Below are 27,240 nucleotides of genomic sequence, written 5' to 3'. Positions count from 1 at the left end.
TCATCAACTTGGTGAAAGATGCTCTTTGGTCTGACCAAAACTTGCTGGTCTTCCAGTCAAAGAGTTGACCCTGACCGAGTGTTGCAGACTGGCACAGTCCAAGGTCCAGTACTATGTGCTGAGGGATGCGCTCAAATTTGGCGCAGCCACTGCAAAGGCGCAATGGGGAAAGACCATAGTACATGGAGGGGCTGCTAATGGTGTAGGACGCCTCGGGATGTAAGTTTGTTCTTGAATGTATATAGTTAATACAATTGTTTTGAGGCACCTCAAAGTGCAACTGTGGAAAAAGCTTATTGTTTATTGCACTGTTATGACAATTTGAAATATATTTTGTAATGTTCTTTTAGATGTTTCTTTTTGAATAAAGTATATTTTTGCAAAAACACAAGGACAGGAAAAAGCAGACAGGGAATACAGAAGATGTCAGAGTTGAAGAGTGGTGAGTTTGGGGAGGGCATATAGGGAGGTAGATGATTACAGAGATACAAATGAGGTCAGAGAGGACCTAAGCACACAGAAAAAACTATTGGACAGGAGGCATTGGGGAACTAGAAGACACTGTGAGCAGGACTGATGAATAATCAGCACTTTGCATGGTATAGGATTATATGAAGCAGAGCTTTGGGTGAGCTGAATTTAATAAGAGGGTGAAGAATGGAAAGTTAGCCATAAGAGTATTGGAATAAAAATGCTGGAAAGCTCAGCAGGTCTGGCAGCATGTGAAGAGAGAAACAGAGTTAATGTTTCAAGTCCAAAGTGACTTCTTTGGAACTGAAGAGAAGAAGAAATATCATGGGTTTTATGCTGTTGAAAAGTGGGGAAGGGCAGGTACAGCAAAATAGAAAGTCAGGGATAGATTTGAGGGCGGGGGAGATTAAATGACAAAGATGTCATTGAACACAAGACAAAGGGAGTGGTAAGGAAGGTATTAAAATCTAAAGCTTTGGTCCAGAGTAGTGATAATAGCAGAATAAAGGTCAGCACTGTCTGAAAGCAAAATAACAGAATATGTTAATAGCAGAGAAAGGGTCAGCACTATCTAAAAGCAAAAACATGAGAACAAGATACAGTCTGGCACTTGGGGTAAAAACAATTCAAAATGAAGGACAGAGATCATGGTCTGAAGTTGTTGAACTCAATGTTGAGTCCAGAAGGCTGTAAATTGCCTAATGGGAAGATGAAGTACTGTTCCTCCAGCTTGCGTTGGGCTTCATTGGAGCATTGTAGCAAACTGAGGACAGAAATGTGAGCATTAGAGCAAGATAGTGAATTGAAATGGCAACCGACCGGAAGGTTGGGGTCATGTTTGTCAACTGAGCAAAGGCGTTCCGCAATGCAGTCACCCAGTCTGCGTTTTGTCTCCCCAATGTAGAGGAGACTGCATTGTGAGCGACGAATGCAGAATACTAAATTGAAAAAAATGCAAGTAACTTGCTGCTTCGCCTGGAAGGAATATTTGGGACCTTCGGTGCTGAGGGAGGAGGTAAAAGGGCAGGTGTTACACCTCGTGTGATTGCATGGGAAAGTGGTGTGGGATGGGGATGAGGTGTTGTGGGGTGACAGAGGAGTGGACCAGAGTGTAGCAGAGGAAATGGTCTCTTTGTAATGCTGACAGGGGAGGTGAGGGGAGTATTTTAGAGTATTGGAATAGTTGACTTCAGAGATCAAGGAGGAGACAGAGAGAGAGAGAAAGAAATAATGCTATTTGATTGCACCTTTCGGGCCTGGGGCATCCTAGGATCTTACAGTCTAAGTACTTTTTGAAATCACTGTTCTAATGAAAGGAAACATGACAGCCAATTTGCACATAAGATCCCACAAACCAATGAAATAATGTCGAATGTGCCGAACAGTGCAGCACTTGCTCAGTAACGTACTAAATTCCGGCTGGATTGTGTGAACAAATCTCTGCAGTGAGAGTTGAACCCATGCTCTTCTGATTCAGTGGCAGGAGTACTACCATCTGATGCTCAAGAGTGAATCATGATTAACCTTACGTAACTTTATGTTCACAGACCCAGGAGTGCAGAGACATATTGTGGCATTGTTCCATCTGAGCACCATTAGCTGAGACCAACTAACTCAATCCAGAGTTAGTCTTAAATCTGGGACCATGAGTTCTGTCCTCCATTTTGATTTATGCTCCCTGCCCCCCCACCCCCCGCACCCACCTCCACCCCAAGTGACGGTCTGTATCTTGTTCTCCTGTTTTTGCTTTCAGAGCTAACCTTTATTAACATCTACTCTGGACCAATGTTTTGTTTCTTGACTACTGCCATTACCACTCCCTTTGCCGTTTGTTCCACGACATCTTTGTCATTTAATCTCCCCACCCTCTAACATACACCTGACTTTCCCTTTTGTTCCACCTGACCCTCCCCCCTCCTTTTTTCAATCGCATAAAATCCATCACACCTTCAGTTCCAAAGAAGAGTTGCATTGGACCTGAAACATTAACTCTTTCTGTTTCCACAGATACTGCCAGACTTGCTGAATTTTTCCAGCACTTTGTTTTTATTTCAGATCTTCAGCATCTGCAGTATTTTGCTTTTATTTTAGCTAACTTAGAAGGCCATCTTCTAAATAAATTCTGTTCAGTTAAATGTGGGTATTTTGTCTGGAAAGCTCCTCCAGGTGTCAGTGGATAGCAACGGTGTTCTGGAATATCTCTATTACCTATCGTACTACCAGTTGGTATAATCCTTCCATTCAATTGCAGGTGCTGTATATGCTACAAATGGGACTTGATGCAGGGTTGGATATTATAGAGTCAGAATAATCATGGCACCGGAGGCCATTCGGCCCATCGAGTCCATGCTGGTTTTCTTTAAAGCAATCTAATCAGTCCCATGGTCCCACTCTAATTCTGCAGCCCTGCAAGTTTATTTCACTCAAGTGCCCATCCAATTTCCTTCTGAAACCATTGATTGAATCTGCTTCCACCAACCTTGAGGGCAGCAAGTTCCATAGCAACATAATTTTGTATGAAATAAGACTTTCCAGAGGGTTAGAGGCTGATAAGGAAATCTTTAGTCAAAAATGAAGGTGACAAAGGCAAGCACGAGACAGGGAATTTCAAAGATGCATGCGCAGAGGCAGGGCAACATTGTAATGGTGGAAGCAGGCAGTCTTTGATGGAGAGGTTATAGGTTTGAAAACTTCTATCCTCCATTAACTTCGATGTTACAGCCTTCAACCACCTGGGTTCTAATATCTGGATATCCTTCCCTAAATCTTTGCGCACTCCCTCTTTTAAAAAACTTCTCAAAACCCGTGTCCAACCAAGCTTTTCTTCACTCCTAACAATCCGCCCTTTAATTTAACACCTGTACTACTGTAATGTGCCGTAGGAATTTTTTTTGCTAGAAGCATTATATGAATGCAAGTCATTGTTGATGTACAAATGGCAACATTGGAGAAAACCACTTTCACTTTTCATCTATACTAGGGCTAGTGTAAATACACCTCAACACAACTTTCATGTTAAAATAGTCAGGTACACCATGGAATACATAATTCCAGAGGAGGCAAGAGAGTGTAGTAAATGGCAGGTGCTAGACAATAACATTTGTCTTCCTGGTGTTTAAGTTAAGGCACATCCATGGCTGCACTAAGGCAGTTTAACAAACCAAGAACGGTAGAGATGTCAGTGATGTACATGTCAAAGCTGATCCCATGCTTGAAGAGGATATTGCCAAGTGGCAGCATCTAGATGAGGATGGAGCCAAACATGGAATCTTGAGGGGTACTTTAGAAGAGTGTACGGGTGGGAAGAGGAGCCATTGCTATATTTGCATAGATAGGAACGGAATCATGTGAAGCCGTTGTTGGAGTCTGTTTAATAGAACATGGCAACATTATTTATATATTGCTCTTCTTTTTAGTCTTCCATGCGTATTGATATATCATATCAACACTGCATCAATGGCAGAACTGCATATAGTGGGCATTTGAATTATGGAAATAGAACACAAACTGAAGAGCTCTCATAAATACAGAATCTCAACAGTGGTGATTTATTTTAAAATGTAAGCAATTTAGTGCTCATGCATTTGCAGGTTTAGAATAACATTATCAAGTAAGAATTTTACTGACAAATCAGGAGTATATTTAAACAAAAAATGGAAATCACAAATTACAGTTTTATTTCGTAACTGAAAACATATCCAAATACAAATAAATAATTGAATACATTTTGTAACTGTGGTTCGTACGGATATTTGCAGGAGGTCCAAAGAAAATTCCAGACTTTTATCATGAAATTCACTACATTAAATAGTTAAGATTGCTGTACAGTTGACTGTTTAAATGAAAAGAAACTTCCACCAAATTTACAGTCTTACAGGTATTTACAGATAGAAATGGGCCATTAAATACCAAGATTTAATGTAGGTGCCACACCAGAATTCCTTAAAATAAACAGTAGTCAAAATACATAAAAGTACAGCAAACTTTCACCATCCAGTCAATTTTATACACATGTATGCATCTTTTCCTTATGTACATTTTAACCCTCCATTCTCTTCCCCACAAGCTGACATATAGAAAGTTTTTCTAATGACCATGCGCAAAACATAAATGCTCAAACTATTCACATGAAACTAACAAGTTCAAATGCATCCCCACAGAATCAGACACCATGAAAATGAGCAATTTACAATGTGTTTGCCATTACTGAGCAACTGACCCAATGCCCTTAGGACATGAACAACTTGGATTCACTTTCAAAAGCTGCTGTCATCCTCCTCTGAAAGTATCATTGTGAACATGATTGCTTCTGCTGTTTAAAAATGTTCACAAATTTTCACAAATCAATTTACATGCATACCAAATACTACCTATTTTGCTACTACAAGTACTGATAGTACATTTGGTGTAAACATACTAGTCAGTTCTGAAGATATAACTGATTGCTAGTAGAAAATTAACTGAAAAAAAAATCTATTTTTGGCAGTAAACAAGATCTGAGAACCAAGAGGACAACCATCAACAAGCAACTGAAGGGTTTGAATTTGTGCATTAATATCAATGTTCTGGTTTTCCAAAAATGTAGTTCTCAGTAATAGTTGTCTATATCATATCTGTAAACTGCAAAGAGATTCTAGAGCTGGTATTAGGTTTATCGTTCGTACAGGTCAAGGTCAAAAGCACTAAGGTGGCGCATTCTGGAAAACAAAAGGTACATACATCCCAGATATTTTATTAACCACTGCCTAACGTACATTGATAATGTGCATGTTTTAGCACGTCCATTTTGAAGCTGTAAAACCCCATAGTTCTGCAATCTAAAGATAAAGTTAAAAGCCTCAGGAAAAATAAGTTCGTTCTCTTGCTGTTTTGCATAATGTATGAGCTTGCCTTCGCAATCCCCTTTGATCCCTTTGGCTCTTGCCAATCACAAAACCAAGGCCCAGGGCAAAGAACAGGGTGTAGAGGTCAGAAGACAAATTTCTATTTTGAATACTCTGGTTGGTGCAAAGGAGGCCATTTCTTTCCCCACAGATTTAGAAGTCTTTAGTTCTTACCTACATAAAACAAATGGAAATCTTCAGCACCTTGGAGGCAACATTAGCTTGATCTATTGTGCAAACATTTCTTGCAGATCAATGACAATCACACTGTAACAAGTTTTTTGAATCTATTTGTATAATATGGATTTTTTTACATCCTCAATTGACTATGAATTTTTACACAATGCATTTCCATTGTTGTGTTTTGTTACACTCAGACACAGAAGCTTGGCTAAGGTGCAAAACTATCAGCCATTTCAGAATCCACTCAACAGCAGTCATACACATACAGTAGTTTTCTGCTTATTTCTTTATTAACACTTTACCACCAATCCACTAATAAAACAGATACAATGTACAAATGGATAAAACAGATTTATAAACTTTCTTCCATGTGTGATATATCTCAATGCGAAGTTTTTCCTCAAGACCATTTTCCCTGTTCTTACCTGAAGACATTGACTACATGCAGGGCTATGATTCCACAAGTGCTAGATACAGCCTGGTATCTCACCCAAGTGGCCACAATCCATTTGTGGAATTTGACTGAGTGTAGGCAGGGTGTGAACAGGGCATCATAAACAAGTTTAATCTTGTCCTCAGCTAACACATGAACATTTCCAGCTAGGATTATGGATAGCCATCATAGCTGCTGCATGCTGACTTTTCTTTCCCAATTTAAGTGCCCACATCGCTACCCTGGAATGAGATCAATTAACTCATCACAGGCTGGGTATCGAACCTTGCACCTCGCTGCTCTTTATGACTCAGCTAATCACTGGATAAATTTCTTGACCCATTGGAGAAGACTCCCATCAATGAAATTCAACAAAAGTTCCTGAAACTTCTTGGATTGAACAAGCCCTGCACAGAACAAAACATGGCTAATTTAAACATTGCACAAATGTATAATAAATATACTGCTTCCATGATCATGTGAAAACAGCAATGTATTAGAGGCTCATGACATCATGTAGTTATGTACAATTCATTTCTTTTCCTAGTCCATTTGTTGAACAAAATTTAATTTATAAATAAACTCAAAAAGAAACACATTACTTTTTCTTCAAATGGTTTAGTAATCCTGACCTGGATGAATGTTAATACCTTGCAATCAAACAATATTCAGTTTCTGGTACAGGGTAACTTTGATACTGTGATGCTTTCTTTCAGATTAGTTAATCCTATGGTTTTAGATTTGAAAAACGTTACTGTGTGTTTTGGTCTCAGTTGTAATTATGCTTCAGATTCATTCCTATTTAGTGGGATGGAGTAGAATGCAGGTATTATTTGCCTCCATACATTCGTTCAATGTCTGCTAGGTAGTGGGTCTTCAACTCCTTCCGTTTCAATTTGAAAGCATCAGTGACCAGGCCTGTCTCTGGAGTCCAGGGTTCGGGACTCAGTCGAACTTTCAATGGAATTTCAAACTTCTCCAATCTTGCTGCAAGCACAGGCACAAAACAAACAGTTAAAATACAACTATAGTATTGATATAATTTTGAATCCATTTGAGTTACATAGAATAACATGGGTATTACAATTCACGAACAGGAGCTACTTGACCCAACTATCCCATGTTGGTATTTGTCCTCCATGAGTGCTCCCAATCTCATTTGCCCATATTCCATTAATCTTCTTTGCTTCAAGCACCTGTCTAATCTATTCTAAAATGTTGACTCTGTATTCTAACTTCACATGAAGCACAGCGTTTGTGGAATGCACTAACAGTTTTTAATGCTCCAGTTCTACCTTTTTAAAAAAAATGTTTCCCATCAAATATAACTTCTAAATAATCAAGATGTGAACTACTCTTGCTCCTAGGCTGCCACCATTTTTCAGCTCACTGCTAAGAAATGATCAGAGTAAGAAAATTTGACTCAAACTTAGACTGCCCCATCAATACATTATTCATAATTAGAGACAAGAGAGGTCACCATTTCCCATGAACATTATAAAATTCCTCCTTCTGCAAAACAGTCAACTTTCAGAAATCAGATTTGCAGTATGCAAGATACAGTGATTACACTTTATGAACTTAAATACTATGCCCTCAAGAAACACCCATCAGAAGTATAAACTAAATGGCTTTCAAAGCAAACAATGTCAGAATAAATGTTGATAGTTAACTGCGTTGCAGCCTTAAAACGACACCAGGAAACAAAAATCAATAAACACTTTTCACATTCACACAGGTAGCATTTAAATTTCAAACATTAAAGAAAATATATATACACAAAAAAGACTGCTAACTTACACAAAATAGTATATGCAATTGTAATTTATAATGTAAGCAGCATTTCTTTATCATCGTAACTATTTTCAGGCCTAGATTCACAATGCTCTGGGCGAAGAAATTATTACTTATCTAAAATTTCCTGCAATTAATACATGGAGGAATGAGACTTCAAGCTTATAATAGTTAATTTCCAATGCCAGAGAGGTATATTGCCAGCAATTAATATCACATTGTTAAAAAAGTACTTAAACTGAAACAGACAAGACTTAATGGTGAGATTGGTTCATATCCACCACATAGGTGCAGCAACTTCATGCCATTCAACGCATTTCAATGGTGAGGCAGACAGCAAGATGTTGTTTTCACAAAGCTAGCTGCAGGCAGCCACTTTTAGATTTCTGCATTTAACTGCACATCTGTACTTCACCTGAAGTTTCCAGATTATGACCCAGAAATTATGTTAATATGTCACTTAGAAAATAAATGTGTTTGAGGGTGAGATTATTTTATGGCTTGAAAAATACAAACATCTTTCAATCTTCTCTTTATAAACAGAGTTATTTGAAATTGAGACACCTTTGGTATACTCCAGCCAGAGGAACAACCAGTGAGAAAAATACTAATTATTTTATAGTAGTGTGCTTATTGATCAGAATTCTTTCAGTGATGCAGTTCCTTTCTAGGTTTGATAAAGCTTCTTGGCTGGCTTCAAAATAACACATTACAATACGATTCTTTCATAACCTGCAACTTAGTAATAAAAATTGAAAAGAACATTTGTTGTTCTCGTGTGAGGGAACATTTCCATGAGGAGGTTAACTCAGTGTACTGTTACACAGTTCCTAGTTGCTGGCTCCTGTGAACTATTGTGGGGTAAAAGAACTAGTTGACTGAGGAATGGTACAATTCAACTTGGGCCTATCTAAAATACAGTTAACAGCCTAATTAACAATCACTGCCTGTTTGAGTTAATTATTTCAAATTTTACTGTATTAGCGCAATTAGAGCTTTAAAAAACATCCAAGAGGTCTAAAGAAATCAAGTATATTATATCTTATTAAGAGGACAATCGAAAGCACCTTACAATCATCAGATTAAGTTCTGAAGTGCAGTCACTTCTGTGTAGGCAAACATGTCAGTTAACTTCCATACAGTAAAGTCCACAAAGATATGAGATAAATGACCAGTTAATTGGTTTTTGGTGGTGTCGGTTGAGGGAAGGTTTGGGACATGGTGGGCTCAAATGCTCTTCTATCGACAGTTTAACATTTTATCCAAAAGAGGGCACTGCTGACAATGGAGCATCAATACAAGACTGATGTGTTAGTATAGATTATATACAAATCCACAGCAGAGCCAAACAACAGTGTTATTTACATTTATGTTACCAAATAATAGAATATTCTTGGTACCTCTAATCTTGTATTGTTCCTGTGTTGGTTTATAAGGAAATGATTAACTCCAAAAATCTATTTTTCATGTCTTATATATGTATAACTTAGAACCAGTGGATCAGTGATTTGTAGAATTCTGAATCTCTAAGTACTTCTGGAATATACCCTTTGGAAAAGCAGTGGCCAATATAGGTTGTGTGGAGGCACTAAAGTCAATTACTAGTTGCTTTCAGAACCCAAATTTTAAAAATAATTTAGACCTTTATTCCCTCTTTTGCCCCAAACGAATATTCAAATGCAAACAGCGCATATTTTTCCCCAATTTCAATTTGTCCTATTTTCCATGAACTGAAAATCATTTGACATGTTTATATGATGTGATGCACTTATTCTGAAAGCTCTAAAGAACTTATAGTATGCGGATAAAAGCACAGCTTCCTTTTCCAGTGCTTCATTTTTCAATTATCACATCATGAATTAACTAATTACAATCGTGCCCTGATGTTGATTGATTAACTTTTCTTTTTGTACCAATAGAGTTTGGGGGAAAGACCAGCAGAACTAGATTTTTACTACCTGATAATCTTTTGAAGGGTAACTTCACAGTCCAGTAGTTAGTTATGTGCAGGATACAGAATACGGTGAGGAGTAAAATTAGAAAGGCATATTTGATGGGAGTACAAATCTCCAATTCAAAACTGTTATTTCCCTATGAGAATGCATTGTGGCAATACATATGGTAGCAAATCCATAACTGATGACATTTTCTGGATCATGGAGTAAAGTGCCTCAACTTAGATCTTAGAAAAGTTTGCATTTTTCATCCCCTTGTGGTTTCTACATGAAATTTTCAACTGAATGTCAACTAGTGTTAACTACTGCGGTTACTGATGCATGTTGCAATTCCCAATTATATATATTATATATATACGTAATACATACATAAATATATGAATATAAATATATATGTGTATGTGTATATATATATTTATTTTAATAGTCATTTGGCAGTACAGAGCTTGAGTATTGCTGAAATAGAGAGTTTGTGTGTGATAGGCAGAACGTCTTTTCGGCTTGAAGGCAGAATCCTGTTCATGGTGAATACCATTCATGTTGTTACTGATTTGTGCCTATCACACAAATGAGTAATGTGGTGTATGAATTTTAGTGCCAGTGTGATACTAGGTATGTAGCCTGTACATCCCAAAGGCTGGCGATCGTATCAAACAGTATGTCCCTTCCGCTGTTTGCTACAGGCAAGATACGGACCGCACCCAACCAGCCCGTGCATGCAAAACTCAAAACAGTGTCCAACATTAGATATGATTCCTTGATTGGACAAAATTTACTTAATAATCCTCAGTGTGCTGAGAATTACGCTGACAACCAATTTAAGATTGCCAGTCAGGCTTGCGGTGTGGCGCATTTACATGCATTGGAAGCTACATTTATTAATACACAGGACCCTGTTCTTTGCAGACAGAAAGAAATGTATACACATTGTGCATATTTCAGCTAAACAAATGAAATGACAGCCATTCACTGGTTCATTCCTCAGGGCAATGCCTAGACCAGAGTCAAGCTGCTTTGTTTAAATTTCAAACAATGCTTGGCAGTTAATGCTCAGTCACTATCAACTGATGCATTCCTCATGGCAACACCTCTACCAATCAATCAATCAGCAATGTCTTCTCATACAATATAAATGTTATTTCCCCTGACATTTGTACTTCCTTGCAAATTGCCCCGACGATTGCGAGACAAAAGTAGTTATAATGGGGGACTTTAATTACCCGGATGTAGACTGGGACAGTGGTAATGTAAAGGATGGAGAGGGGAAAAAGTTCCTAGATTGTGTTCAGGAGAATTTTCTACAGCAGTATGTGTCCAATCCAAAAAGAAAAGACACACGGTTGGACTTGGTTCTTGGAAATGAAGTGGGCCAAGTAGATTAAGTGTCAGTGGGGGAATATTTAGGAAACAGTGATCATTGTATTGTACGTTTTAGGATGATGATAGAAAAAGACGATAGGCAATCCAGAGTAAGAATAATTAACCGGACAAAGGCCGACTTCGACAAATCCAGAGCTCCCGGGATGAAAAGGGAGATTGAAATTAAGATAAAGAAGAAAAAGTATGCTTTTGACAGGTGCCGGGTAGAAAATACAATGAGAACCAAGAGGAATACAGAAAGTTCAGAGTGGAGGCGAAAAAGCATATTAGAGAAGCGAAGAGGGTTTACGAGTAAAGACTGTCATCTGGCAACCAAAATAAAGGGGAATCCCAAAGTCTTCTATTGACATATAAATAGTAAAAGGGTGGTAAAAGGAGAAGTAGGGCCAATAGGGACCTAAAAGGGAATTTACACATGGACGAAGGGGCCATGGCTGAGGTATTAAATGAATACTTTGCATTACCTAGGAGGTAGATGCTACCCAGCTCATGGTGACAGGCAAGGAAACTCTGTCACTAGAAAGGTTCAAAATTGACAAGGAGGAAGTGTTCAATAGACTGTTGGTGCCTTGTCAACTTTAAGTAGCAAGACCGGATGAAATGCATCCAAGGATTTTGAAGGAAGTGAGAACAGAAATTGCAGGGGCACTGGCCATAATCTTTCAATCTTCCCTAGACTCGGGGATGGTGCCAGAGAACTGGAGAATTGCAAACATTTCGCCCTTGTTCAAAAAAGATCATAAGGATAAGCCCAGTATTATAAACCAGTCAGTTTAGCTTCAGTGGTGGGAAAAATTCTAGAAACAATTATTCGGGATAGAATTAGCAGTCACATGGAAAAATATGGGTTGATAAGGAAAAGCCAGCATGGATTTCTAAAGGGGAAATCATGTTTAACTGTCAATGAGGCTAATGTTGTTGATGTGGTGTACATGGACTTTCAAAAGGCATTTGACACAGTGCCACACAACCGACTTGTGAGAAAAGTTATTGCTCATGGAATAAAAGGGACATTAGCAACGTGGATACAAAATTGGCTGAAATATAGGAAGTAGAGAGTAATGGTCAATGGATATTTTTCAGGCTGGAGGAAGGTTTGTAGTAGAGTTCCCCAAGGGTCGGTATTGGGACTCTTGCTTTTCCTGATATATATTAATCATCTAGATCTTGGTGTGCAGAGGACAATTTCAAAGTCTGCAGAAGGTATGAAGCTTGGGAGTGTTGTAAACTGAGGAGGATGGTGTGGAACTTCAACAGGACATAGACAAGTTGATGGAGCGGGCAGATAGGTGGCAGATGAAGCTCAATGTGGAGAAGTATGAGGTGATGCATTTTGGTAGGAAGAACATGGACAGACAATATAAAATAAGGGGTGAAATTTTGAAGGGGGTGCAGGAGCAGAAAAACTTGGGTATATATGTGCATAGATCATTGAAGGTGGCAGGACAGGTGGAGAGAGCAGTTAATAAAGCATATAGTATCCTGGGCTTTATTAATGGGGGCAGAGAGTACAAGAGCAGGGAGGTTGTGCTGAATTTATATAAGACACTCGTTAGACCTCAGCTGGAATATTGTGTACAGTTCTGGGCGCCGCATTATAGGATGGATGTGAACACATTGGAGAGAGTGCAGGAGGTTTACAAGAATGGCTTCAGGGATGAGAAACTTCAGCTATGAGGACAGATTGGAAAGGTTGGGACTGTTCTCCTTGGAGAGAAGAAGGCTAAGAGGAGATTTGATAGAGATGTTCAAAATCATGAGGGGGCTGGACAGAGTAGATAGGGAGAAGCTGTCCCCGCTCGTAAAAGGATCGAGAATGAGAGGGCACAGATTTAAAGTGATTTGCAAAAGAAACAAATGTAACATGAGAAAAAACTTTATCACTAGTGGTTCAGGTCTGGAATGCACTACCTGGAAGTGTGGTGGAGGCAGGTTCAATCAAGGCATTCAAGAGGGCGTTTGATGATTATTTGAATAGAAACAATAGGCAAGGGTAGGTGGAAAAGGCAGGGCAATGGCACTAAGTCATAATGCTCATTTGGAGAGCCGGTGCAGCCACGATGGGCTGAATGGCTTCCTTCTGTGCCATTCTGAGATTCTGAAAATGCTTTGACAAATAAAATGTCTATTTTTTCAGCAATATTATATATTCATAAATTTCCAGTGCTGTGGGAAAAAATAGCACATGTACGTGATTTGTATTTTTTTTTAAAAAAGAAATCCAGTTTGAAAGCCACCATATCAATTGTTTTATGGATCTATCATAAACACCCTCCCATTTTTGCCAGTTTCACACACTGCTATTTCCTATTATTTCCATTACATTCTATTTATAGGCTCATATTGAGCTAATGATCACGGGTATTTGCTATTATTACCCAGTTGCACTTATCAGTACATCTTTCTACCTATATTACTTTTGCCATTTCCTTTTGTTCTTATCCTATATGCCTATGTTCTCCTCCCTCACTTTATGTAGGGAAACATCCAAGTTCTGTTGTGCAGAAGTCTCTGACAGATGGCTGAGATCATGAGCCCACTTTGTTTGGAATGACAGATCGGAACCAACATCATCTACTTTTAATCCACAAGGGCAATAATAGTTGAAGCTGTAGAAAAATCTTTCATCAATTCAGCCATTTTGGAACATTATCTGTTTTGATTAAAGATTAAATTTGGACTAGCCTCCCCAATGGAGCAATTATTCAAGCTCACCTATTGCAGCAGCATCAGTTATTTCTCTCAGCACCTCTCTCTCCATTTCTGGATGGTTACAAATGTCATTCCAGGTTCCTATTATTCCCTTCAGTTGAGCCAAAGCTAATAGCTGCTTCTGATTGGGCACCACAAAACAAATGACATAAGACTGATCACTGAAAAAATAAAAATAAAACAAATCCATTAGTCCTAATGGGGTTGATAAATTTTTAAAATAAAAAAATTAAATTTGTAAAACTTTACATTAAAATTTAGCACAAAAAATACAATTTCATGTTATCAGTTGCATCTGAATGTACTTTACACCTAACACCTAAGAGAGCTGAAGATATTTTTCAGCATTCCCATCAATGCAATTAATATTCCAGTTGCACAATCATGCCAAGGAAGGCATTAACATTTTTCTAAAGAAATTGAAACAAATTGACCCATAATTTTCTGCATCAACCCATCCATCTGCCAATAGTTAAATTTGCCCTTGCAAAATTAGATATTTTAAATTTTTACATGGCAGGTTGCTGAAAGTTACAGGTTTTCTTGGCACAGTGAGGGAAACTTGGCACCTGAGTGAACAGGCAAACAATTGTGTATCTGCTTAACCAAGATACACAGAAAGATTGTGAAATTTACAGCGTAAGAACAGAGACAGACATCTAAATTGGAATGGATGAATTCAATGTCAAATCAGGTACAGAAAGACTGTATTGGGAGAGGGAGAGGGATAGAAAGAGATAGAGAGGGAGAAAGAAGACTGAAAAGAACATTCAAAAAGTGTAATGTAAAAAAAATTTCAATAATCAAAACCTGAAAGAATGAGACTCCATACTTATAGTTAATTTTCAGTACCAGAGAGGTTGAATGGCAGTAATTAATACTTATATCTTTAAGGGTACTTAAGACTTGACATGACAATTTTGGTAGTGAGTTTAGTTCATATCTACAGTGCAAGTACAGCAATTTCATGCTGGTCAATGCATTCCAATGGTGAGCTGGACGTGACGAGCCATTCCCATGATGCTGAAACATCTGGGAGAGCAACTTTTGAATTTCCACATTTAACCTCGCATCTGCCCTCACCAGAAATTGCTATAACATTTGCACATAAATAGGAGTGAGTGCCAATTTTCTCACTGTTATTCCGACAACAAATTATGGTCCAATGTTGCCAGTCATGGAGATACGAGGCAGAATTTCTTCAACTTTACACTGAGCAAATGGTCAAATTCCAGATTGCTAAACACAGGAATGCGGGAAAGAGGCCTGCAATCCTCTCTTTGGACTGCCCCTAGGTTTTCTGCAAAAGGAACAATGAATCTGGATGAAGGTTGTCCCCCCCACCCCACCCCCAACCGCCCCCCCACAACCTTAAATCGCCTTCCAGGGCAGAAAAATAAATAGGATCAACTCACCAAAATCTGGCTTCCACATAAAACAGCTTAAATTTACTGAATTGAATACTGCATAGCTTTGCATTACAGTGGCTTGTAGTTAAAAAAGGCAGGCCAGCAGCAAAAGCAGTTCTAATTGGGCGAGGAGAGAGAGAGAGGAAGCAGTCAATGGGTCACTATTGGTGTCTATTCCATTGCACTCCTGGCTGGTTTTCCTCATTCTGTCCTTTATAAACTTGAGGTCATCCAAAACACTGCTGATCTTGTAGCAAGTCCCATTCCCCTATCACAGTTGTGCTCTCTGTCCTATATTGGCTTCCAGTCGAGCAATGTCTTAATTGTAAAGTTCTCATACTTGTTTTCAAATCATGGTCTCACCCCACCCTATCTCTGTAATCTCCTCCAGCCCCACAACTCTCAGAGATAGCTGCTGTCCTCTAGTTCTGGTTCTTCTACATCCCTAATTTAAGTGCTCCACCATATATCTGTACTTTAATATCATTTAGGGGGAATACAGCAAACTTAGCATGCTGAGCATTTTACTTAGAAAGCTGCGTAATTTGCATAATTCTTACCTGTTTGCATAGGCACAGATATTATCTATTAATGGGCTGTTCTTCAAAGCAGACTCCACCTTTCCCAGGGCAACATATTCCCCAGCCTGCAGCTTCACAAGATCTTTCTTCCGATCTATAAAATATATCATTGAAGTTATAATCGCAACTCTTGAAATAAAAACATTTTGCAAGAAAAGTTCATTTACACCATCTTAATCAACGTTTATGGTTTTGCTTGAATCCAACTTGCATAAACAACTGTGTATGAGAATGATTTGAAGCTTGAAAAATAAATAACTTGACAACTTTTGGCTTTAAATTTATCACTCCCTTTAAAATGTCTTTTTAAAATATGATGTTAACATAAGAAATTTTAGAAATGCAATGATTTCAATTGCCATTAAATTAATACCCATTATCACATTTGGCATTTTCATCTGCAATCTGGTGTAATAGCAGCTTTTGAGTCTGTATTGTCAATATATCACTGATACAGAAGTTATTTGAATGGCTGAATTTTTAAAAATCACATGAGATATTCGGTCAGATGACTGAAAGCTTGGTCAAAGAGCTAGGTTTTAAATGTCTTAAAGGAGGAAAGCGAGGTAGAGGGGCAGAAAGGTGTAGTGGGTGGGGGGGTATTCCAGAACTTAGGGCCTAGGCAGCTGAAGGCCACCAAAAGTGGAGCAAGTAAATTAGGGATGTAGAAGAAGCAGAACTAGAGGACAACAGAGTTATGGGGCTGGAGGAGATTATAGAGATAGGGTGGGGTGAGACCATGGAGCAATTTTGAAAACAAGTATGAGAACTTTAAAATTAAGACACTGTTCGACTGGAAGCCAATATAGGAGAGAGAGCACAAGTGTGATAGGGGAACGGGACTCACTACAACACCAGCAGTGTTTTGGGTGACCTCAAGTTAATAAAGGACAGAATGAGGAAAATCAGACAGGAGTGCAATGGAATAGACACCAATAGTGACCCATTGTCTGCTGCTTCCTCTCTCTCTCCTTGCCCAATAAGAACTGCTTTTGTTGCTGGCCCACCTTTTCCAACTACAAGCCACTGTAATGCGAGGTTATGCAGTATTCAATTCAGTATAGTGCAATGATAAATGTCCTGGGGGCATATTGTAGGCAATCCCTCAACTGGTCAAGAATCAGAATTCCTGGTAGTACCCCTGGCTTTGGTTATGTGTGTGTTGCTCAAGTCTGGTGTGGTTGCATAGTGTGCCACAACTGGTAGAGACATCTCATCCCCAGCCTTGCCACATTCTCACAGTGTTGAGTATTGGAGGATGGTAACCTCTCAAAAATTACATTGTGACAGCTGCCTGCATATCTTGCACAGACCTGCGTGAGGGCGCTCCTGTCATTGGCAACTGGCTGCGCACTGCTGGAGCGATATCCTTTTCTATTTACATATCTTCTGGCTCATGTTCTGGTACCTTGATGGTACTATGTTTCGGTTAATGGTGCTCTGCACACATGGGAACCTGGACACTGCTGCAAAATCCCAAGCTCTCTCCTGTTAATTGCTGAGATCAATGAGGGAGGTGGTATCCTGCTCTGTTCTAGCAAGCAGGGCATCCATGACCTGCTTAATGCAGCCGTAAAACAGACTGTGATGTCTTCTGCAGCAGCTCAGAAGTATCCAATGGCAAAGAAATTCAGTGCTCTGGTGACTTTGATGGTCACTGGCAAAGCATGACCCCTTCCCCTCTCCCCCACCTGGTCCATTAGGCAGCAATGCCTGTTGCACCAGAAATCTGCAATAGCCTGCCTGAAGAAGTGCACTCTTCTCCTGCATTTCTCCTCAGATAGGTCTAAGATGGTAACTCTTGGTTTGTACGCCAAGTGTGTTGGGTATAGTCATCTGCAGCAGCTATTCTCACTAGTTGTCTTCTGATACTCAGCTGCTGCTAGTGGTGGTGATTGCTAAGGCTGCTGATTCTTTCCAAGCTTTCCTCAATCAGAAAAAGTAGCAATAATTGCACTTATAATTACTAATAAGAAATCTTACTATGGGTGGTAAGGCTAAAAATGTGTTAAAAAGTTCACTGAAGTAGAGGGGAATGAAAATTGGTGGATTTATAACAAATGGTTGATCTTGACTTTGTTATACACTACCACCAAAGTTTAAAGCTCTGTCCCATATCAAGGACTGGTGTAGTAAGCAGAATATGCTTTGATGTATTTGTGAATTTAAAACACTCAGTTTTCTGGTTGCTAAAGACTGATCCTGAACATTTTGAATACTGTCACACCAAGCTGACAACATGTTGCAAAAGCATGATTCTCTCTTACCGTGCTAACCTTATTGTTCATAGAGTTCCTCTTGTATCTGAGCCAAAATAGCTACAGTAACATCGTTAACATTATCTCAATACTTCTTGGCCAGCTACTTCATTTTCAGGCCCAGTGGGCTTGGGAACAGAATGGAGTTGAATTCTTTGGAACCATTAGCAACAACCAGGAGGAACTGGTTAATCCCTTTGCAACACTGGGGACTTTTTTCTTGGAACTTCCCTGGAGGTGTTGGCATTGGTTGCATGTATCAAATATGTGGTCTAATGGAATGCATGCAAAAGGGCTGTGCCTGGCCATCAGTTACAGGAATGGCCTTTCTGCCTGTCATGCTACCTTCTGCTTAACCCTTGTTTCATTATCAAATATTGGATTCGAAATGTCAATGGAATTTTTTAAAAACATGTTTCTTATCCCTCAGATCCAAGACATATATAAGCTCCAGAAAATCTTGGGTTAACTTGGGATTCATTCAGATGATACAACACAAGATGGTAAGTTAAGTAGATCCTAGTTGAAAGGTCAAGATCATATGCCTCCTGTGACCTTTAACTTGATGCCTTATATAAACCGTGATATGTATAGAAAAAATAAGGCAAAACATGGCTTTCTACTGAAAGTACAATGTATAAATAATGCGAACAATGGGTAGTATGCATATTTAATTAAAAAAATATTTTTCACTAACACCATTTTATGGTAAAAGTTTAAGTTTAATACAGAAGGCTAATGAATTGGGAAATCTGAAAAAACAAACCGAGATTGAATTAACAGTTGCATAAAATGTTTGCAGCAGATCCAAATTGCCCATTATGCTTTATGAGGCTGTGTTCAAGTAAAACAGCTGCTTCCAGATGTTTGCTGACTGGTTGTTTAGTAACAGACACAGCACAGAAAGAAAGTTCGGCTAATTCCTGGGGGCAAATCTGAGAAGTTAAACATATGGCAATGCTTTAGTAGGAGCACTTATATTTCTCAGAAGGGCACAAGGATTTAACTACTAATCGAATTTAGCATTTTTAGTTGTTGAAAAATGCATTTTCCCAAGATTGCATTGACTTGTAATTGGCAGTAACCCAATGGAAAAATACATTCTTTAAGGGCATCCACACATAAAATATCCAAAAGGCAAAAGATTTCTGAGGGGAAAAATATCTTTTAAACAAAGCTTCAAAATAACATTTTCATATATAAGCTTCTTTAATTTAAACTCACCAATACAATAAAATTATGGGCCATTGCAACTTGATATCCATCAGAAACATAATGGCTGAAGTTTATGTGCTATATTATCTATGAGTTCTTCAGATACTAACCAATGACCTTAAGGCATCCATCATCTTGAAATTCACCTATATCTCCAGTACAAAACCATGCCTGTCCATCCTTATCTACAAAGTAATCTTCAAGTGTTTTGGATTTATTCTTGAAGTATCCCAGGGTAACATTTGGGCCACCAATAAGAATTTCTCCTCTCGCATGTGGCTTGTCATAAACTGTATATCCACCTGGTCAAGGAGAGAAAATTATGTTTTTTTTTTGCAGACTTTATTCTAAACAATGCATGCAAATTCTAGGCAACTTATACTGAAGTCTTTGATAATAAATCTATAATTCATAATGTCACTTTAGTCCCTATGTATTACAGTTGTGCCAGGTCTTATAGTATCCAGCACAGCTGAAATTTTATTCAATACCACATTACAGAGGAATGGGTATTAGGAGGAAAATATACTAGCCCCAATTTTAACGTAATACGACTATTGAGAACTCCCAATTTAGCCCCTCCTGTGCTTCCAGTGTAAAATTGAAAAAGGTATATTTTGTGTTTCCAATGCGCCCCATTCTCGCTGGGCTTGTTAGATTAACATTAAGGCTAGCATATTTTTGCTGCTGTCACACAGACAAAAAGTGACAAACTCATTTTATACTGAGGAGCATATTACTGGTACAAACCATGTCATATTTATGAAGTAGTAATAGTTACAATAAGTCTTACTTTATTACTGCCATTCTTTTAATCAAATCCAGGATTCTTTTTTGATAATACCTTAATGAGTTTAATTAAGAATAAATTCAAGTCTATATCAAGATACCCACTTAGGCACTCATTTTGGAGAAATGCATACATAACAAAAATTGGCATTTTAAACAATATCAAGGTTTATCTTTTTTTTAATTCAGAGACACGGAATTTTAATAAAACAGAAATATCAAATTGGGATATGAACAAAATTATTGCAATTAAAACATCTGGTATCAGCCTTTCATTGAAGGCCATTAAAAGTACTGATGATACATCCTTGACCCAAGTATCTTGTCCTTCCAGCCAGTTGTACACAAATTACACCTGGACATACAACTGCAAATAATTTTTTGCTGCTGCGAACCTAAGAATTCCAGCTGCTTAGAATTGGTGATATGCTACAAGACATGAAGTAGTATTACAGTTTTTTTTCTCAAATAAGTATAATTGGAATGGAAGCAATGCTAGAGGGACATAGAGTGCAATAGATGTGCCAAATACAGGTATGCAAGAGTGTTAAATTAAGCTGATTAATCATACAATGGTACATTTGGTCCATCCAAGTTCATATGACATTGTATTTTAAGATTGGCGATAGTTCTCAGATGGTGTTGTATGTCAGCTTCTTGCCTTCCCAACCTTCCCTTCCTGGTGCACATTACGGTTGATATTAAAAGTTCTCTCCCATCAGCTACTGCCCCTGGCCTTCAAATCTGCAGTCATCATACACCTTCTCAAAAAAAACACCCCATAACGCTTATTTCCTAGCACACAACTGCCCTAACTCTAACCTCTCTTTCCTCTCAAGTCCTTGAACGTGCAGTTGCCTCCAGGTCGGTGCCCACTATTCAACAACTTCACGTTTGAACCCTTCCAATCAAACTTCCACCCCTACCAGAGTACTAAAATGGTCCTTAAAGTCACAAATGACATCCCGTATAACTGACCATGGTAAACTTTCACTCAGCACCCTTCTCAATCTGTGGAACTGGACATAGTTGATCACACCATCCTCCTCCAATACCTCTCCTCTGTTGTCCAGCTGGATTGGGAGGCCCTTTCCTGTCTCAACTGCTATCTATCTAGTTATAGCCAGAGGGAGAATCATCTATTCCCACACTGTCACTCCTGTAGTTCCCCCAATTGTCTCTCCCTGGCTCCCTTCTATTTCTTTTCTAAGTGATGCTTTTTCGGAAAGTGTTGCTGAGAAGCAGCAGGACCCTGCTCCACCTCCACTGCCCCCAATTTGTCACACTGCTTGTCCGACAACCAATATTAGAAGGGCAGAAATTTTCTCCAATTAAATGTTGAGAGGACTGAGACCATTGGGCAGGATTTAGTTGAGGTGACAGTGATCCTGCACACTGGTTAGAGAACTGGTGGCAATCTCACCTAGATTTTCCATGGGAGGCCCGATGCTATTTCAGTCCAAGCAGGCACTTTCCTGGACAGCCTTGGGCCTCCCACTTGATCAAATTTTCACCAGGGTGGAAACCCTGCCCCTGGAGCTGCTAACCAAGCAGAGATCGGCAGCGCCATTGGGAGCATTGGCTGCTGCCGGAAATGGAGTGAGGCCTTCACCAGGGATCGTCACTAGATCACTGAAGAAAGGTAAATGGGGAAAATTGAAGGACGGGTTAGCTTTCAGTTCCTCTCACCCCACATTCCCGATACTGGCTCCCTCAAACAAGCACTATGAGGGACCACCCCGCCCCTGCCCTGGGTGGCATTCAGTGGGCATGGGAGACCCATGCGAGTCATGTTAAATCCCTGAGCCACCATTAAATCTCGATAACCTCAGGGATAATTGGTCTCAGGCAGCTCTTTAAAGAGCTTAATTGACACCCCGTTGTCAGCGGATGTGTTTCCCTCAACAGGCCCTTCCTGCCCTTCACTAAATGCAGGACACTTTTCCTGCCAATGGGAGTTGTATAAGAGGCCTCCCACCCGCCCGCCCGCCATCTTGTCCGTTCTAGCAGGCTCCACTAAATTCTGCCCATTGTCTTCAATCCTCATCACAAACTTGAGTTCCATAGCCACCAACTCTATTCCAAGCCCTGGCCAGTGTCTGAGGCTGAAAGAAACTGTTTGTAATCTTGATATCCTATTTGGTCCGCTAACACCTTATCCTTTTCATCACTAAGATTGTCTCCTTCCATACCCATGTCTTCACCCCTGCCCTAGCTCATCTGCATCCATGCCTTTGTCATCTTTAAGTCTGGATATCCCAGTGCTATCCTGGCAGACATACTACCTTGCACTTTCTATAAATGAACTCATCCAAATCTCTGCTGCCTATATCCTAACTTGCACTGTGTCTTGTTTCACATGTCATCCTTGAGCACACTGACTCTGAGTCTGCCAATGCACGATTTTAAAATTTGCACCCTTGTTTTCAATTCCCCCCATAACCTCTCTAACTCTCTAATCTCCTCCAACCTTACAGCCCTTCAAGATTTCTGGACTCTTCCAATTCTGGCCTCTTATGCAAACCAGATTTTATTCACTCCACCACTAATGGCTGTGTCTTCTGGTGTTCTGGCCCTAAGCCCTGGAATTCCCTCCCTAAACATCTGTGCCTCTCTACCTCCTTTAAACCATTCCTTAAAACCTACCTTTTTGACCAAGCTTTTGTTCACTTATCCTAATTCCTCCTTGCATGGCTCTGTGCCAAATTTTGATAATTGCTCCTGTGAAGCACTTAGATATTCTTGTTGTTATTGTGTTATGAAACATTATAATGCATAACTGGCAGCAAATATAAATTTGTAGGGCTGTAAACATTATAATTCTTCCATGGAAGTTATGCCATAATACGTTTGCTAAGTTGATCTTAGATGTAACAAACCTGAAATTAGATTTAAATTCTTACTGGACATTCCAGCTGTGCTCGTTCAATTGAAACAAGTGGCTTTGCTCACCTTCTTCCCAGTTTTTTAGTGTAATTTCACAGCAGGGCAATGGAGCTCCCACACGACCAGTGGTGTAGTCAAACACTAAAATCAACAAAAGTTACTTGAATGAAATCTTTAAAAAAATTTGTGAAGACTAGATATTATTATACACCTTTAAGGCAATTAAATATAGACTAGCTTGGCAAGGTAACCAAATATCTATGTGGAACTTCTAACATATTAATGTTGCTCAGTCTGCATGGCCTCCCAATCTTCCTCTTCACTATTTTAAACTGCTGATGCAGGAGTCAGTTAAGGTGTAAAAAAAAACAAGTCTGCAATGTTTATTCTCTTCAATATGTGCTATAAAATCGTCAAGGCTTCACAACTACATTTTCTTCTTATAACCTATCCAAGTGCATTCTAATAATATTTTACACATCTGGATTCGCACTGCGGACAGTTTTTATAGAAATGGTTATGACATTGGAATAAATTCTTTCAAAGGTAAATGAACTGCCATCTATGTTTTTTTAGAAAGTGAAAAGCTGCTCATTATTGAACATTTTGTTCTTAAGTTCAAATCTTTCACCAAATTGATGTGATATTTACACAAATTATGAACAAATTACTGCCAGGTTTCCTGACGGAAGCAAACAATTTTAACAATGTCAAATTTGTTGCTTACATGAGGAATCTATGAGTCATTCACAACATAGTGATTAAATGTAAACTTTACAAAATCTGAAATAAAGAATAATAACAACACTTCATTCCTTTTTGGAATATTTAATCTTCAAATTGCATTCTGCATTTTTCCTACAAAACTGACAGAAAAGATATTTGTTTAGCAGCTTTCAAATACGCCACAGCGTTGACATTTCAATACCATTAACAAGAATGAAAACAGAACTCAAGACTGTTTGGTTCCCATAGCTCCATCAAAAACAGTGACACTATTGCTCTTTGCAATAAATGTTTTGCCAAAATAAAAAGGAATACTTTAAAATACCAGAGAACTGCAACAAAAGTGCTCAAAAAAATCTTTGACAGAACCACCCCATTAGCAAATAAAATACATTCAATATCCAGATGTTACTAATTATACAAATTACATCAATGCGAATATACTGCGTAAAGCTTATTCCTTAAATGCTTTCATTTCTACTTTTGTATTCGGGAGAATCTTTGTTGGAGTTACAGACCAGTAGGCTGTGTTGTAGGGAGCACGAGAGAGAGCAGCATAGCGATCAGCTGGTCAGGGGAGTGAAAAAGCCTTTTATTTACTTCCATATACTTTATATAGTTCTCTTCATATACAGTTTCTTCTAAAATAATTTATCGATTTCTATTCAAGAGCTGATTTTAAAAAATTGAGGAGAATGTATGGAGATCTTTGTGTAAAATAGGAATTGGAAGGCAACAGCAGCACTTAGAGTGAAGATTACTGGAGGAAAATAACATAACCCCAAGATCAGTGACAGAAGTACATTGGTTTGGCTGAAAGCCTTGTACTTGACTCTCAGGGTAGCTAACAGAAGGCTTGAAAAGCAGGTCCATATACAAGGGGCTCCTCCTGCTAGCTGATCAAGCGGAAGGTTGTCTATCTTCTATTCTCCATTATCCAGTAGAGGTAATCAGTATGACAGACAGATTAAATTGCATTTTATGTGGAATCTTGAAGTATAAAGTCACATGAGCTACAGAGTCAACAATATTGTTTCACGTCGCTTTTTCTCTGCTGTCATTACAGAGAAAATCCAACCAGATTATTAGCAATCTGTATTCATAAAATTAGATTTTCCAAGAATTAATTTGCATAATTAATTTGGAATAAATTAGAGTTTACAAAAGAGGCAGCCTTAAGCAAAATATCTGCACAACTTATCTATAAAGATGCCAATTCCAAAAAAATTAAGTATGCATTTTTGTCACTTAGATATGCAAATATAGTACGTATGCAAAAACAATATTGAGATGATTTCACACTTTTAGCCTTCAGTAATCTTTTACTTTCCGTAGCTTGGCAAACTCTCTTATATTACACCAAACATATCAGCCACTGACTGAGTTTCTACTAGCTTATCACTCCTGAGGGACAAATATTAATCAAACACTAACACCATAAATTGACACGAACTAAATACATTTATGCTTTTGAATATGGAGAAGGATTTAACAAAGCAACATGCGGTTTTAATTTACTTTCAAGAGAAGATATTTCTCTATCTACCTTTTTCAATTGAGCTTTGTTTTTAAGATTGAAAACACATGTCTGGAGACACTAAACAAAACCGACAGCTTCTGGAACAGAAAAAGAAACTCCCAGAAACTGACTAACCATCGCTAATGGTCCCTGCTCCACAAGTCTCTGTTAATCCATATCCTTGTCCAACAGGGCAGCAGAAGCAGATGTTCATGAAAGTTTGTGTGGATGGTGACAGTGGAGCACCCCCACATAGAATGATCCGAGTCTTTCCACCTAATAACGAACGTATTTTTCGGAAAATCAACCTATAGAAGTAGTAAAATATTAGCATTTATTTTCTCAAGTATCTTCTGGTCAACTTCAGATTAGAAATTAGCAACCAACCAACCGCTATAGTCAATTTAGAAACAATAATAAAATGGATTGGACAGATGAGAAAACTTTACTAGCAATAATAGAGATTACAATAATAGAAATTGTACTGATAACAAAGTGAAACATCCCAAGAAATTTGAAAGCTGGGGGATTGGATTAAAGAGGATGGGAACCAGGGAGGTAGCAGAAAGTGTTTCTGATGAGTAAGCTTTAAGGATGATTTTGGAAATGAGGAACAAATATAACAAACATAGGGGTTAGGGAAGGCATTGTATAAGAGACTATTACCAATGGTAAAGCAGAGGATGACGGAAACACAAAGGGAATAGGCAGTAACTTAGGGAAGGAAGAAGCTACAATGGTAGGGAGAAGCAATAAGATATTGGAGTTGATGCACTGGGGGATGGGTGGAAGTAAGAGGTCAGCAAGGACCAGTGAATGAGATAGAATCTGTATGCAATGTGGGGCTCAGGAAGCAAGTAGAAAAAGGTATCAGAAAAGTTAAGTCTGGAAGTGACAAAAACATGGATGAGTATTTTGGTGGCTTGTTGCAGTAGGAACAGAGACGTGAGACATTTAGAAGGTGAAAGTAGGCAGTCTTGGACCAAATCCAAGCTTTGGAGCTCAATTCAGAGCTGGCAGAACAGTGAACTTGTGTACCGTTGTGCTAAGATTGCATTTGAGCAAACATCCAGAAAGGGGAAAGATGCTATTGGGCTGGGGACAGAATTTGTCCCGGGAGACAAAAAGGATGGCTTTGGTCTATCCAATATTGAACTGCAAAATAACTCTGGCTCATTTACAATATAATTTTATTCAAGATTTCAAAGCAAAGTGTTGCATTTTAAATTAACATTAAAGCAAAATTGTTAAAAAAATTGATTCCACTATTTTATATGAATATTGAAGTGTATAGCAACAAGGTATTGTCACAGTTCATGAAAAAAGATTGAAAAGACATGCAAACAATTTTAGTGCGTGTTTGGGGCAGAAGTTTACCAGAAATGGAGTGGCATCCCAATACAGCCCCATTTGGGATTAGCCATCCATACACACGTGATAAATGATTTAAATGTAAATTGGGCCGTTATTCTGCATATTGTAAACAGTGGCAAATTTAGCAGCAAACGTCTGGACATCCAGAAAGACATTAACACCTTGATGTTGAGAAATAGTTTTGATCTCAGAATGATGACAAAGAAACCAGAAAATCAGCCAGGCAGCAGTGGCCACAAGAGATACACCTTGATAAGGGAAAGCTGTTTCTCATGTTAAGTAAATGGTATACTGAAACAACTCAAGATAAGCCTGTTCTTTATTATAATACAAAATAAATAGATTGTACCAAGTTCATCATTCTCAGTGTTCTATATGTTTTGCTAACTTTGCAATAAGGCAGCTTATGAAGTGGACTGGATGTTACCTCATTTAGTGTTAACACAGTGTATCTACAGAGAACCTGACGGAAAATATATGCATAAGACATGAAGATCAAGTCCTTGTTAATTTTCTGGGTCCTGCTGATATGCAAGAGAGTCAAGGGTTATGGGGGCAGATGGCAAAAGTGGAGTCGAGACTCAACCAGATCAGCCATGATCTTATTGAATGACAGAGCAAGCTCAAAGGGCTAAATGGCCCACTCCTGCTCCTAAGTCCAACATTCCTACG

General features: G+C 38.7%; 1 protein-coding gene across 5 annotated transcripts in view; it reads right to left on the bottom strand.

The window, feature by feature from the left end:
- Positions 1-4,127: 4,127 nt before the first annotated feature.
- The window catches only part of acsl3a (acyl-CoA synthetase long chain family member 3a), a 103,979-nt gene continuing 80,866 nt past the window's right edge, over positions 4,128-27,240 (bottom strand). For 4 of the 5 annotated variants that reach the window (XM_078563712.1, XM_078563714.1, XM_078563716.1 and 1 more), the window contains 6 exons: positions 25,330-25,502; positions 23,016-23,090; positions 19,385-19,576; positions 15,781-15,895; positions 13,815-13,972; positions 4,128-6,957 (listed from right to left, as the gene is read on the bottom strand). In XM_078563712.1, the coding sequence (XP_078419838.1) occupies positions 6,800-6,957; positions 13,815-13,972; positions 15,781-15,895; positions 19,385-19,576; positions 23,016-23,090; positions 25,330-25,502 (871 nt within the window). In that variant the 3' untranslated portion in view covers positions 4,128-6,799. The remainder of the gene's footprint in view (positions 6,958-13,814; positions 13,973-15,780; positions 15,896-19,384; positions 19,577-23,015; positions 23,091-25,329; positions 25,503-27,240) is intronic. The other variant, XM_078563713.1, reaches the window with a different exon arrangement.

This window comes from Cetorhinus maximus, chromosome 19 (assembly GCF_964194155.1).
Source record: "Cetorhinus maximus chromosome 19, sCetMax3.hap1.1, whole genome shotgun sequence".
In the NCBI taxonomy this organism is placed as follows: domain Eukaryota; kingdom Metazoa; phylum Chordata; class Chondrichthyes; order Lamniformes; family Cetorhinidae; genus Cetorhinus; species Cetorhinus maximus.
Note: the sequence above shows the minus strand (reverse complement) of the source record. Positions and strands in the feature narration are given on the sequence as shown.